This window comes from Gopherus flavomarginatus, chromosome 11, assembly GCF_025201925.1.
Source record: "Gopherus flavomarginatus isolate rGopFla2 chromosome 11, rGopFla2.mat.asm, whole genome shotgun sequence".
Taxonomy (NCBI): Eukaryota; Metazoa; Chordata; order Testudines; family Testudinidae; genus Gopherus; species Gopherus flavomarginatus.
Window position 1 is genome coordinate 16596623 of NC_066627.1, and position 13570 is coordinate 16610192.

The 13570-nt window shown below is 48.4% G+C and overlaps 2 protein-coding genes across 11 annotated transcripts in view; one reads left to right on the forward strand and one right to left on the reverse strand.

Moving 5' to 3' along the window:
- Window positions 1–2533, reverse strand: part of LOC127031287 (olfactory receptor 10A7-like) — a 46855-nt gene extending 44322 nt beyond the window's left edge. For all 3 annotated transcript variants that reach the window (XR_007768509.1, XR_007768508.1, XR_007768507.1), the window contains exon 1: window positions 445–2533. The gene's annotated coding sequence lies outside the window, so the exon portion shown is untranslated. The remainder of the gene's footprint in view (window positions 1–444) is intronic.
- The window catches only part of LOC127031130 (histo-blood group ABO system transferase 2-like), a 58625-nt gene that overhangs the window by 7793 nt on the left and 37262 nt on the right, over window positions 1–13570 (forward strand). For 2 of the 8 annotated variants that reach the window (XM_050917900.1, XM_050917899.1), the window contains exons 1-2: window positions 10395–10609; window positions 12867–12941. The exons of 1 other annotated variant lie outside the window; for it this stretch is intronic. In XM_050917900.1, coding sequence (XP_050773857.1) covers window positions 12883–12941 — 59 coding nt within the window. In that variant the 5' untranslated portion in view covers window positions 10395–10609; window positions 12867–12882. Of the gene's footprint in view, window positions 1–10394; window positions 10610–12866; window positions 12942–13570 lie in introns of those variants that run through there. 5 more of the 8 variants (XM_050917898.1, XM_050917896.1, XM_050917897.1 and 2 more) reach the window with 4 other exon arrangements.

A 13570-nucleotide genomic window follows, 5' to 3' on the forward strand; every position in this document is an offset into this window, starting at 1 on the left:
AGGACAATGCACATGACGTAAAGGACAAACTTACAAATCAAAACAAATGACACCAGAATTCTATTCATAACTATAGAAAATAAAGCAAACGAAAACAAAACATTGAAAGGGTTAAACATTTGAATAAACAAGTTATTACCTTATTTAAAATTTTTAACAAACATACTTTTAAAATATATTAATATTTGCCAAATGTATTGTATTAATTTGGTAACAAGGAATTTTGCATTCCATTATATTTAACATTACTTTAAAACTCTGCTATATGGAAAAAAGAAAAGCCCATCTTTCAAATATTAGTTAGTGGTTAGAATTAGAAGCAGAGTGTGAATTTCTGTTGCTTGGCAGCCATATCTTCAAGAAAGTTAGGAATAATTCCAGCTGTTGCGTTCCTGAAGGTTAAAATAATTAATTTACTGGATTTATTTAAAGTAACGTTTTTACCTTATCTCCTTTTTGTTTCTTGTTTTGTTCTGTTTTCAATTGCTTTATCTTTTGGAGATTTCTGTAAAAACTATAACTTTTAACTTTTAAACAAAGAGAGAGCAGAAGTGAAGAGAGGTCGGGGAAAAGGGGCGGGGGGGGGGGGGCAAAGAGCAACCTAGGAAGGTAGCAAGATCTGAGCCATGAGAGATTAACTGCATCAAGATATTTGAAAGTACGGGCAACAGCGGCGAGTTTAGCAAACTGAGAAAGCATATAAAAGAAAAAACTTAACTGTTATACAAAAATATTTGAGAAAGAAGGTTATATTTTTAGATATGAGCACCAAGTATGGTTCCATGGGTCAAAGCAGTTGGAAACCTGCACAGTTGAGACTGTGCCCCTGGTTTTTATCCTGGCTTTGAGAGGAGAGTGGGAGTTATTACCTGCTCTTGTAAAACCTGAATTTGTTCCCCCAGCATCTGTTGCTTTTGTTTGCATGCCAAATAGATGGTGGGAGTGCCCTTTTTTGCTGCAGTTAACTGTTTTGGGGCAACTCCCTGCGTTAATGCATCAATTCTAGTTGTTAACCTGCTTAATTTCAGTTTTTACTTTGAAATTCCTTTTTATTCACTACCCTGCAATCGAGTCGCAGCTCCTGTCTCCGAATGTGCTCTGTGAACTGTTCCATATTTTCCTTCAATTCCATGACAGTATTGTGTGCTACCTTTTCCATCTGTGCACTTACTTGTCCCGTTCTGACAGGCACCAGTCTAGGTCACGGTTTAGGTTGTACCAGAACCTGGCTTTTATCATAAGGTGGTGGTTGCACTGCAGAGGACCCTGTTACAGCTTTTAATTTTACTAGGGCCACCTTCTTCCATTCTGTCCCCATTCTTCAGGCAAAGGGGAGCTACCTGAAACCTGCTGTTGATCGCAAATATTTATAACTGGGGACGGCACATGTATTTTTTGTAGCCTTGCAGCTGTTTCCAATGTTTTAATCTGTTTCTGTGCTGGTTGTCTCTGGGCTGCTCGCCACCCTGCAGGGGGGGGTGGGAGCATTCCAGGGCTTTGTATCTCCTTTTGATTATTTTAACTCCTTCTTTGTTACTGCTATTGCCCCACCAATTTTGTGCATGCTGTAATAGCCATCATTATAATTTGCAATAGTTTACATTTTACGACTACAGTCTCTGCGCTAGCCTTACAGATTGCATTACATGTTTTTCCCCATTATATTTTTAAAACTCTGTGGGGATTTGCAGGGAAGGGTTAAGGGGGTTCCCTAGCTCGTGGTTTTCTGTCATGTTAGATCACGATTCCTACAGCGGACAGCTCGCTTACTCACCAGATCAGCGGTCGGGGTCACCAGTGTTATCAGACGCCATTGGTGTGGTGCTCTGCTCTGTTTAATGTTGATAAGAGTCGGCTGCGTGCGTGTTCCCTCTGTGTGCTGCCCCGGCTCTGCGCAGATTGCCGACACAGCAGACCACAGGAGAACCCCCAATGACCAAAGACTCTGATAAGGCACGAAGCACCTGGCCAGGTTTATTGTCAAATGAAACACAGCCTCTAGCTCCCCGGATCAGATGTCTACAGTTCTGCTAGTACATATGTGCTCCCTGACAATGGACCAGGTCAGTCAGTGGTGGGACACTCCACTGCCCCCTAGGCTAGACAAAGACGTCCACTCAGGCGTTCTTATACCCAGGTATAAACAGGTTACACATCATTGAACACACTGAGGTACAGCCCCCGTATGCATTAGGGTGTTGCCTTTCTCCTGGTACAGGTTGGTTTGACCAAATAAGTCTATCCATCATGCTGTCTATCAATCGTATTGTCCTTTTTTATTGCCTATCCATCATATTGTCCTTTTATACTGTCTTTAGGCTGGGTTTGCCTGTTCCTTGTTATCCGTGTGGGATGTGTTCGTACCCAGCCATTCTGGTGCCATCCTGGCACACGTTCTTTTAGCAGCCTTCCTCTTGCCAACTTCTGTGAGCAGGGCCTGCCTCTGGCTCACGGCCTAACTTTGCTTTATGTTTGCAATGTCTTGACCATTACTTCAGGCCTCAGACCGGGCCTCTGATACCAAAGGTTTATGTCTCAGGGCCTCATCTTACTACATCTGGTTCTGCAGAGGCTAACCTCACAGAACCAAGATGATAGGTTGCAATTGTTTGCGAGGAGGGCGGAGGCGTTCTGTGTTGAGGAAAGCAAAACTAATGTGAGCTATTGTTGCCCGCTTCCTCCTAGCACGGGACATTTATTCTTCAGGTGATCAGTGGAATTACACTAATAGCACCTTCAGGGCTCTTCTACTTTTACAGGAGATTTGGGATGGGGGTTAGAGGAATGTTTTGGGGTAGGGGAATGTTTAGGCCTCCAACACCCTTCTCTCATCCCAGGGGCAAAATGGGATTCTCCCTTCCCAACAGTTTTAAACCCCTCTTTCTGTGGCCTGCCCTCAATTGACGCCTGATTGCTAAAAAAGCCATTTCGTCAGAGATGAAACTATCCAGTACGGTCCAGTGTGGCATACCAGCAAGAGCCTGTACGCCGTGCCAGACTGGACCGGCTTCTCCGGTGGTGATTCAAAGGGCCCCAGGGCTCCAGCCACTGTGGGGAGCCCTGGGCCCTTTAAAGCACTGCCAGAGCTCCGGCAGCCGGGGTCGGGCGGGGATTTTAAGGGCACGGTGCTCCAGCCGCTGCAGGCGACCATATCACCACACGGAGATTTCCCGGGTTGGGAATTGGAGGAGATGGTCTGGCTGGGCTCTGCTCGCTAATTCACCTCCTGCTCCTGGTGAGTTGTCACATGGGACATTTAATTTGCTTCCCAAAAGCCCTTTGAGCCCCATCTGAACTGCCCGCTGGGCAAAGCTTACATCTCCCTGGAATAAATCTTTGCAAAGAGCCACGGGCAGATCTCCACGCAGGGGCAGGTTTCAACTTGCAACCTCCATACCATGGCCCCCACCGTACCAGGAGCAATGCCCAGGTTTCCTCCTCAACGCCCAGCCCAGCAATGCTGAGAAAAGCTTGGGGACATAAGAGAAGCTGGTTTGAGGGGGCGGGGGAGGGGGGAGGTGCTGCAGCTCAGGCACTGCCAGACCCAGTGTCTCCAGGAGATGTGCCAAGATTCCAGGCAATGGGGATTCAAAAGCTGCTCTCAAGCAGAGCTAGCACCTACCCCAGCCCCATAGGCAGCGATCTGGCTGGGTAGTCAGCTACCCCTTCCTCCAGGGACCCCAGCAGCTGAACTCACAGGGAGGCAGATTGTGTCTCAGTCCAGCTGCCCCGGCCCCTGGGCTCAGCACCCCACAAGCCCAGCACTGCCTTGGGTCCTGGATTCGGCCGGGGGCACAGCTCTGGTCTCGGCAAAGCTGGTTTAGCAGGAAGTGCCTGTCTCCTGCACCCATGGCTCTCCCAGTGCCAATCCCTCTGGGAGGAGGGAATTAGGTGTCTCAGTGACCTGGGGATGCCCCAAGCAGCTGGTACTCTCCTTGCCCCCAAGGATGGGCGCACACACACACACACTCAGCCCTACTGCTACGTAACCCGTATCCCAGACTCCTCTGCATCTCGCCCTCAAAATCCACTCTAGGTTTCGGGATCCAGTGGAACCTGAGGCTGGGCACCAAGACTCCTGAGTTCTATCCCAGCTATGGGATGGGAGTGGGGTCTAGTGGTTAGAACTGGGGGGGGCTGGGAGCCAGGACTCCTGGGTTCTATCCTAGCTCAGAGATGGAAGTGGAGTGTATTGGTTAGAGCAAGGGGGCTGGAAGCCAGGAGTCTTGGGTTCTATCCCCAGATCTGGGAGGAAAGTGGGGTCTACTGGTTAGAGCAGGGTGGCCTGGGAGCCAGGACTCCTGGGTTCTATACTGCCCCAGGAAGGGTTGGGGGTATAGTGGTTAGAGTGGAGGGCATCTCCCTTCCAGCCCCTGTGCCATGACTGAATCCCACCCCCAATCTGCAATGTGAAGAGGGGTGTCCTGGAAAGACACACCCTAACCCTAGTAGGGAAGTGGCCAAGAACTATCACTCCCAGCATTCCTCACAGCATGCCCTGGGTGGGCTAGGCTGGCCATTAACCCTTTGTTCACCGCAGTCCAGAGGGGAAGGGTTTGGACATGGAGAAGAACTGTGAATAGCGACTTTCCTGAACCGCTATCATCTCTCTGCACACACACCCAGCTCTCCGTAATCTGCATTTACATGGAGTTCAGGCCGCTTAGCAGCAGGTTATCTCTTTGCAGGATGCCGAAGTGTGCTGAACAAAACCTGGCCACAGCAGAAAATGCACTGTTAAGGATGCCCGTATCATCATAACTCTGCCCTCATTCCGTGACTTTTCATGAACACAGGTAATACAGTGCTCCGCCACCAGCCCCGCTGTGGCTGAAATGCACAAAGCTCTTCTCCTCCTTTCCCAGCCCCCTCACACCCCCAGGAGTCCTGGGACATGGTGAAGGAACCAAAAGCTTGCCCACCCACCCCCCTTCCAGCCCCCTGGAGGGGGCCATCACACTGGGAGTTATGTGGCTGCAGTCCAGATGGTGAGCAGCCCCACACTAGCAGGTGGCAGCAGTTGTTGGAGAGATGAAGATGGTAAATTACCTGAAAACCTGGCCTTGCATGGGGACTTCAGGACCCTTCGGCAGACAGGCTGAGAGGAAAGAGCACTAGGGGGAGGGGCAGAGAGGAGTGAAAGGGCTCCCTTGATCACGGCATACACATGTGGGGGGCAGGGAAAGGGCTTTGTCCCATCTAGGGGCTGGGCCCCTCAGATCTGGGCACACACACAGGAGAAGGGAGCATGTGGGGCTGACAGTTGCCCCTGCACCTGTTCTCCACAGTGTTCCACCCCCCAACACTTCTGACCCCAACCCCTCTTCCCTCCTCTGCCACCCATCCCTGTTTATCCTCCTCCCTATAGCCCCCCTCTCCTCGCTGCAGCCCCAAATCCCTCTCCTCCTGTTCCCCGCCAATGCCCCTCCCCAGGAACCATTCACAGAGTGATTTTTCCCCAAATACTTTGGGGAGTGTGGGAGGGGAGGGAGTGTTGGGTTGCAGCAGCATAGCTGGGAGTATAGGGGTGGGGGATGCAGGGGCAGGGCTGAGGTACAGGGCAGAGCTGGGGGTACAGGGCTGGGGGGTGCAGGGGCAGAGCTGGGAGTTTAGGGATGGGGGATGCAGGAGATTTGGGTGCTTGGGGAGAGCTGGAGTACACTGGCGGGGCTGGGGGTAAAGCTACGGTGCAGGGTTGGGGTGCATAGAGAGAGCTGGTGGTATAGGGTCTGAGGGTGCATGGGGAGAGCTGGGTTACACTGGCAGGGCTGGAATACAGAGGGGCTGGTGTGCAGGCACAGATCAGGGGTACAGGGATGGGGGATGCAGGGGCAGGCAGATCTGGGGGTGCAGGGCTGGGGGTACAGGGATGGGGTGCAGGAGATTGGGGTGCATGGGGAGAGCTGGGGGCACAGTGGCAGGGCTGAGGGTACAGGGATGGGGGTACAGGAGATTGGGGTACACAGGGAGAGCTGGGGGCACATTGGCAGGGCTGGGAGTAAAGGGATAGGGTGCAGGAGATTGGGGTGCATGGGGAGAGCTGGGGATGCAATGGTAGGGCTGGAGTACAGGGCTGGGGGTACAGGGATGGGGTGCAGGAGATTGGGGTGCATGGGGAAAGCTGGGGGTGCAGAACCATACACTCTCTCCCCTCTCTATCCCCCTCCCAGCGCAGAGGCGGGGAAGCCCCGCAGGGCATGTCGAGAATTGCAGTCCCGCGCAGGGCATGCCAGGAGTGGTGGTCCAGCCCAGGGACACTGGATCCAAGCGGGCTCCCGGCGCAGCATGGCGCCCCCTGCAGTAAGAGCTGGGCAGGGCCAGCGCTGGAGGTAGGGGGGGGCTTTGGCTGCTGGGCTTGGAACCCAGGAGTCCGGCCCCCTCCCCCAGCCACTAGACCCCCCACCCAGGTGGGGCTTGGAACCCAGGAGGCTCCCAGCCCCCCAACGCCCGCCTCCAAGATACTAGTCCTCACTCCCCTCCCAGCTCTATGCTCGGAACACAGGAGTCTGGGTTCCCTCCCCCGCTTCGCTTTCCTCCTAGAACTGGACTAGAACCCAGGAGTCCGGGCTGCCTTGTTGGCAGAGATTGAGGAGGGGGAAGGGTTTCATCCTTTGAGGTGGTCAGTGCATTTGAGGGCAAGGTTCCTGAAGACTCAGAGTTTGTGGAAGAGGTGAGGACTAAGGGCAGAGCTCTCTCCATGTCTCAGTCCTGCAGCGGGTAAGGCCTGCATCTACCTCACAGGACTCTAGGATGTCTCAGATGGCCCTTCCTTCCCTTGTAATCCCCGTCCCGTTTCCTTCTCCCTCTTCTTGTCTCACTTTGAGTAATCGGTTTGCTCCTCTCATTTGGGCAGAGGAAACTGTGGGCCAGGAAGCAACTAAAGCGGTTATGGATGCTGTGGGCTGGTTTGACCCTGGTTTTAGTGACTTAATGTGTATATTGCCTGATATGATGATGATGTCCAGCATGTGAAGAATTTCAATTAAAAAAAAAATCAGCATGGAGGCAGCTGATTAGTCACAGGCAGTACTGGACCCATCTCTCCTAAGGGGCCAATTACCCAATGACAAGCCAATGTAGTTAGGTTTGGAAGCAGCAGTTTTTTATTGGCAAATGTCAGTAAACATCAATTTCATCACACGCACACCAATTGATAAAACAATATTTTCATCGATGATAATCAAAATGTGCAGCTAGGCAAAGTAAAGAAAATGCTCCTTGAGAACTAGAGTTTGATTAACAAATAGTTACTTTGTGTATCTTGTCATGCGGTGTTCACAGTTTGTGTTTTAATGGATATACAGCTTTAATTTTTTGAATTGCACCATCAACTGTCATTAAATAATTATTGTCTGTCCCCTATTATCTCTCAAACATACTGTGATGGATTGGATCACAGAGACTCCCTTGGGAACTGCCAACTGATGTGCCAAGACTACTTCTGCCCCTGCTATCTGTGCCAGCTTGGGACTCCAGCACCCTGTCTTGCTGAGCCAGACATGCCCGTCTGCTCCAACACAGACCCACAGTCTGAACCACGTGCCCCAAAGCTGCGGACTTAACTGAAAGCAGCTAACAGAAGTGTTCCTGTCTTTAACACTCAAATGCCCAACTCCCAGTGGAGTCTAAACCCCAAATAAATCCATTTTACCTTATATAAAGCTTATACAAGGCAAACTCATAAAAAAGGAGAGCAGCAGAATATGGACCCTGGATGGGCAGGATCCCCTGGGGAAAATAACATGAGGGGGAAAGGAGTCCAGGAGAGCTGGCTCTATTTTAAAGAATCCTTATTTAGGTTGCAGGAAAAAAAATCTCGATGTGTAGGAAGAATAGTAAATATGGCAGGCGACCAGCTTGGCTTAACAGTGAAATCCTTGCTGATCTTAAACGCAAAAAAGAAGCTTACAAAAAGTGGAAGATTGGACAAATGACCAGGGAGGAATATAAAACTATTGCTCAGGCATGCAGGAGTGAAATCAGGAAGGCCAAATCACACTTGGAGTTGCAGCTAGCAAGACATGTTAAGAGTAACGAGAAGGATTTCTTCAGGTATGTTAGCAACAAGAAGAAAGTCAAGGAAAGTGTTGGCCCCTTACTGAATGAGGGAGGCAACCTAGTGACAGAGGATATGGAAAAAGCTGATGGACTCAATGCTTTTTTTGCCTCTGTCTTCACAAACAAGGTCAGCTCCCAGACTGCTGCACTGGGCAGCACAGCATGGGGAGAAGGTGACCTGCCCTCTTTGGATAAAGAAGTGGTTCCGAACTATTTAGAAAAACTGGACGAGCACAAGTCTATGGGACCAGATGCGCTGCATCCAAGGGTGCTAAAGACGTTGGCGGATGTGATTGCAGAGCCATTGACCATTATCTTTGAAAACTCATGGCAAACGGGGGAGGTCCCAGATGACTGGAAAAAGGCTAATATAGTGCTCATCTTTAAAAAAGGAAGAAGGAGGATCCAGGGAACTACAAGCCAGTCAGCCTCACCTCAGTCCCTGGAAAAATCAGGGAGCAGGTCCTCAAGGAATCAATTCTGAAGCACTTAGAGGAGAAGAAAGTGATCAGGAACAGTCAGCATGGATTCACCAAGGGCAAGTCATACCTGACTAACGTAATTGCTTTCTATGAGGAGATAACTGGCTCTGTGGATGAAGGGAAAGCAGTGGATGTATTATTCCTTGACTTTAGCAAAGCTTTTGATACGGTCTCCCACAGTATTCTTGCCAGCAAGTTAAAGAAGTATGAGCTGGATGATTGGACTATAAGGTGGATAGAAAGCTGGCTAGATCATCAGGCTCAACAAGTAGTGATTAACGGCTCCATGTCTAGTTGGCAGCCGGTTTCAAGCGGAGTGCCCCAAGGGTCGGTCCTGGGGCCGGTTTTGTTCAATATCTTCATTAATCATCTGGAGGATGGTGTGGACTGCACTCTCATGAGGTTTGCAGATGACATTAAACTGGGAGGAGTGGTAGATACGCTGGAGAGTAGGGAGAGGATACGGAGGGACCTAGACAAATTAGAGGACTGGGCCAATAGAAACCTGATGACATTCAAGAAGGACAAGTGCAGAGTCCTGCCTAGGATGGAAGAATCCTATTCACTGTTATAGACTTGGGACAGAATAGCTAGGAAGCCGTTCTGCAGAAAAGGACCTAGGGGATACAGTGGACGAGAAGCTGGATATGAGTCAACAGTGTGCTCTTGTTGCCAAGAAGGCTAAGGGCATTATGGGCTGTATAAGTAGGGGCATTGCCAGCAGATCGAGGAATGTGATCATTCTCCTCTATTCAACATTGATGAGGCCTCATCTGGAGTATTATGTCAAGTTTTGGGCCCCACACTACAAGAAGGATGTGGGAAAATTGGGAAGAGTTCAGCAGAGGTCAACAAAAATGATTAGGGGGCTGGAGCACATGACTTATGAGAGGCTGAGGGAACTGGGATTGTTTAGTCTGCAGGAGAAAAGAATGGTGGGGGGGATTTGATAGCTGCTTTCAACTACCTGAAAGGGGGTTCCAAAGAGGATGGATCTAGACTGTTCTCAGTGGTACCTGATGACAGAACAAGGAGTAATGGTCTCAAGTTGCAGTGCGGGAGGTTTAGGTTAGATAGTAGGAAAAACTTTTTCACTCAGAGAGTGGTGAAATACTGGAATGGGTTACCTAGGGAGGTGGTGGAATCTCCTTCCTTAGAGGTTTTTAAGGTCAGGCTTGACAAAGCCCTGGCTGGGATGATATAGTTGGCAACTGGTCCTGCTTTGAGAAGGGGGGTTGTACTAGATGACTTCCTGAAGTCCCTTCCAATCTTGATATTCTATAATTCTATAACAGATAGAGAGGGATGCACAGCTGTTCCCCCGCCCCAGGTATTAATACTTACTCTGGGTTAAATAATAAGTAAAAAGTGATTTTATTAAATACAGAAAGTAGGATTTAAGTGGTTCCAAGTAATAGCAGACAGAACAAAGTGAATTACCAAGCGAAATAAAATTAAACACACAAATCTAAGCCTCAGAGGGGTAGCCGTGGTAGTCTGGATCTGTAAAAGCAGCAAAGAGTCCTGTGGCACCTTGTAGACTAACAGAAGTTTTGGAGCATGTAGGCTTTCATGGGTGAATACCCACTTCGTTGGATACCATGCATCTGATGACGTGGGTATTTACTCACGAAAGCTCATGCTCCAAAACTTCTGTTAGTCTATAAGGTGCCACAGGGCTCTTTGCCGCTTTTACAAATCTAAGCCTAATACAGTAATACAACTGAGTACAGATAAAATCTCACCCTGAGAGATGTTTCAATAAGTCTTTCTCAGACTGGATGCCTTCCTTGTCAGCACAGTCCTTTCCCCTGGTACAGCCCTTGTTCCAGCTCAGGTGGTAGCTGGGGTATTCCTTATGATGACTTTCCCTTTGTTCTGTTCCACCCATTTATGTATATTTTGCATAAAACGGGAATCCTTTGTCCCTCTCTAGGTTTCTGCCTACTCCTTCTCAATGGAAAAGCACCAGGTTAAAGATGGATTCCAGTTCAGGTGACATGATCACATGTCACTGTAAGACTTCATTACCCACTTGCCAGCACACATGTATACAGGGAGATTTACAGGTAAAACAGAGCCATCTACAGTCAATTGTCCTGGTTAATGGGAGTCATCAAGATTCCAGACCACCATTAATGGCCCACACTTTGCATAATTACAATAGGCCCTCAGAGTTATATTTCATATTTCTAGTTTCAGATACAAAAGAGATACATTTATACAAATAGGATGGCCACAACTCAGTAGATTATAAGTGTTGTGATGATACCTTACAAGAGACCTTTTGCATGAAGCATATTCCAGTTACATTATATTTAAACTCATTAGCATATTTTCATAAAATCGTATAGAGTGCAATGTCACACATACACCTCATAATTTCCTTGAAATTGTGAAATCTGTATTCATAAAAATAGAAACAAATACCTAAAAGTAAACCTGATTGCTTGCTATTAAAACATGCATTAAATAGCTTCAGGTCATCAACTGGCACAGTGCTGAGAGAAACAAAATAGTGTGCTAAAGGCAATAAGTAATACAAATAACAGTCAAACAAAACACAGATAAATAATTGAAAGGAAGGAAACTGCAGTTACAGTAGCTTACAGAAAAGGAAGTCCAATTCAGAACAGAAGACAGATTTGTGAAAATGCTGTAACATGATATACAGACGTCTTACATCCATGAAAAAGGACAAGGAATTCTTTGAAACATAAATGAGAATTATGAAGTTGTTGGGGAACAGGGGGTTGTTTCCTGCTGGAAGGAAAGAGAAGTGCTCAGTGTGTATATGTGTGTATGTGTTATGCCCTGCTGGAGGAAGTGTGTGTGTGTGTGTGTGTGTGTGTGTGTGTGTGTGTGTGTGTGTGTGTGTGTGTGTTTGTAATAAATATTCCACTGACCCAAATCTCCTAGAGACCAGCCCTTCCAAGCTATTTAGGCCCTGTCCTGACATAGCTGTCTCAGGAAGTCTGTACGATGCTCAGTGCATGTTGCCAGCTGTCTAGTTTTGTGGCCTTTGGGCTGTCCTAGAAGTCCTGTTTTTTCATTGTACTTCAGAGGTAGTAACCCTAGAGGGGCAGGGTTCCGGGGTTGCTGATCTGAAGGGGAAAGGATGGGCACAAGCTGGGAACTGCTGCATGGCAGTGCTGGCCTAGGGCACATTTTAACTGACCCCCTGTCAGATTTTTTTATTTCCCCGGTGATTGAAGGATTCTTTCTCTAACTGTTTTGCAGTTAGAGCTCAATCTGCTGTGTGTCTGCTCTCAAAAGGTCGTTTTTGCCCATGAGTTATGCAGAGGGAAAAGGTGAAAGTAGCAAAGTTACTACAGAGATTTTCCCAGGTGTCTGACTGGAGGGTCCCACCCACATGCTCAGGGTCTAGCTGATCACCATATCTGGAGTCGGGAAGGAATTTCCCCCCAGGTAAGATTAGCAGAAACCATGGGGGGTTTTCGCCTTCCCTCTGTACCAGTGGTCCCCAACCTTTTTGGCTGGCGGGCGCCAACTGAAGGACCACTGCGGTGATGGAGCACCTGCTGAAATGCCGCTGAATTTTGGTGGCATTTCAGTGGCGATGCCTCTCGATGACGCCGCTTGCCGTTGACAAGCGACGTCATCGAGAGGCATCCCTGCCAACATTCAGGAGCGACGCCTCCCGATGACTTCACTTGCTGACGGCAAGCGGTGTCAGCGAGAGGCATCCCCGCCGAAATTCGGGGGCGACGCCTCTCTATGACATCACTTGTCGGCTACAAGCATCATCATCGAGAGGTGTCCTCGCTGAAATGCCGCTGAAATTCAGCAACATTTTGGTGGATGCTCTCCTGGGAGCCAGAATGCGGGTGCATTAAGTTGCGCCCGCGCAGACTCCGTGTTGGGGACCACTGCTCTGTACCATGGGGCATGGGTCACTTGCAGGTTTAAACTAGTGTAAGTGGTGGATTCTCTCTACCCTGAAGTCTTTAAACCATGATTTGAGGACTTCAGTAACTCAGCCAGAGGTTAGGGCTCTTTTACAGGAGTGGATGGGTGAAGTTCTGTGGCCTGCGATGTGCAGGAGGTCAGACTAGATTATCATGATGGTCCCTTCTGGCCTTAAAGTCTATGAAAGAGGAAAGCAATTCACAACATGAGAGACTATGTTGCAGTTTCACCACCTAAAACAACCCTGGGAAAGGAAGAAACAGCATCTGTTGCTGGCTTACACGTTTTAAATGCTGAAGCCTGAGTAAGGCTGTCAAGAACATTATTAATAAATCTGTTCTTTTTTTGTGCTCTTATTACATTACTCCCTTCTATACTTCACCTTTCTCATTTCAGCACCATCATCAGGGTCATGAAAAAAGTACTCATTCTGGGTGGAATACTGATGGCTGGGATCCTTGGATACTTTCAGTAAGTGTTTCAGTAAATACTTGGGCCTGATCTTCTGGTGGCATAAATCCATTTACACTAGTCAATAAGCTAGACCAAGGGTAGACAACCTATGGCACGGGTGCCGAAGGCTGCCCGGGTCCTGGCCACCAATCTGGGGGGCTCTGCATTTTAATTTACTTTTAAATGAAGCTTAGACATTTTAAAAGCCATATTTACTTTACATACAACAATAATTTAGTTATATATTATAGACTTATAGAAATAAACCTTCAAAACTGTTAAAATGTATTACCGGCACGCGAAACCTTAAATCAGAGTGAATAAATGAAGACTCGGCACAGCACTTCTGAAAGGTTGCTGACCCCTGAGCTAGACTTTCATTTCCCTTGAGGCTTGAATAGTCCCAGGGAGAAAATAGATTCAGTAGAGCAGGTTGGAACCCGTCATGATATAATTCCCCACTCTGAACCTTAGCGTCCAAAAGATGGGGTACCAGCATGAATTCCTCTAAGCTCAATTACCAGCTTAGTACTTGTAGTGCTGCCACCAACCAGGAATTCCAGTGCCTGGTACACTCTGGTCCCCCCAAAACCTGGCCTGGGGACCCCCAAGACCCAGTCCCTCTGGATCTTAACACAAGGAAAGTA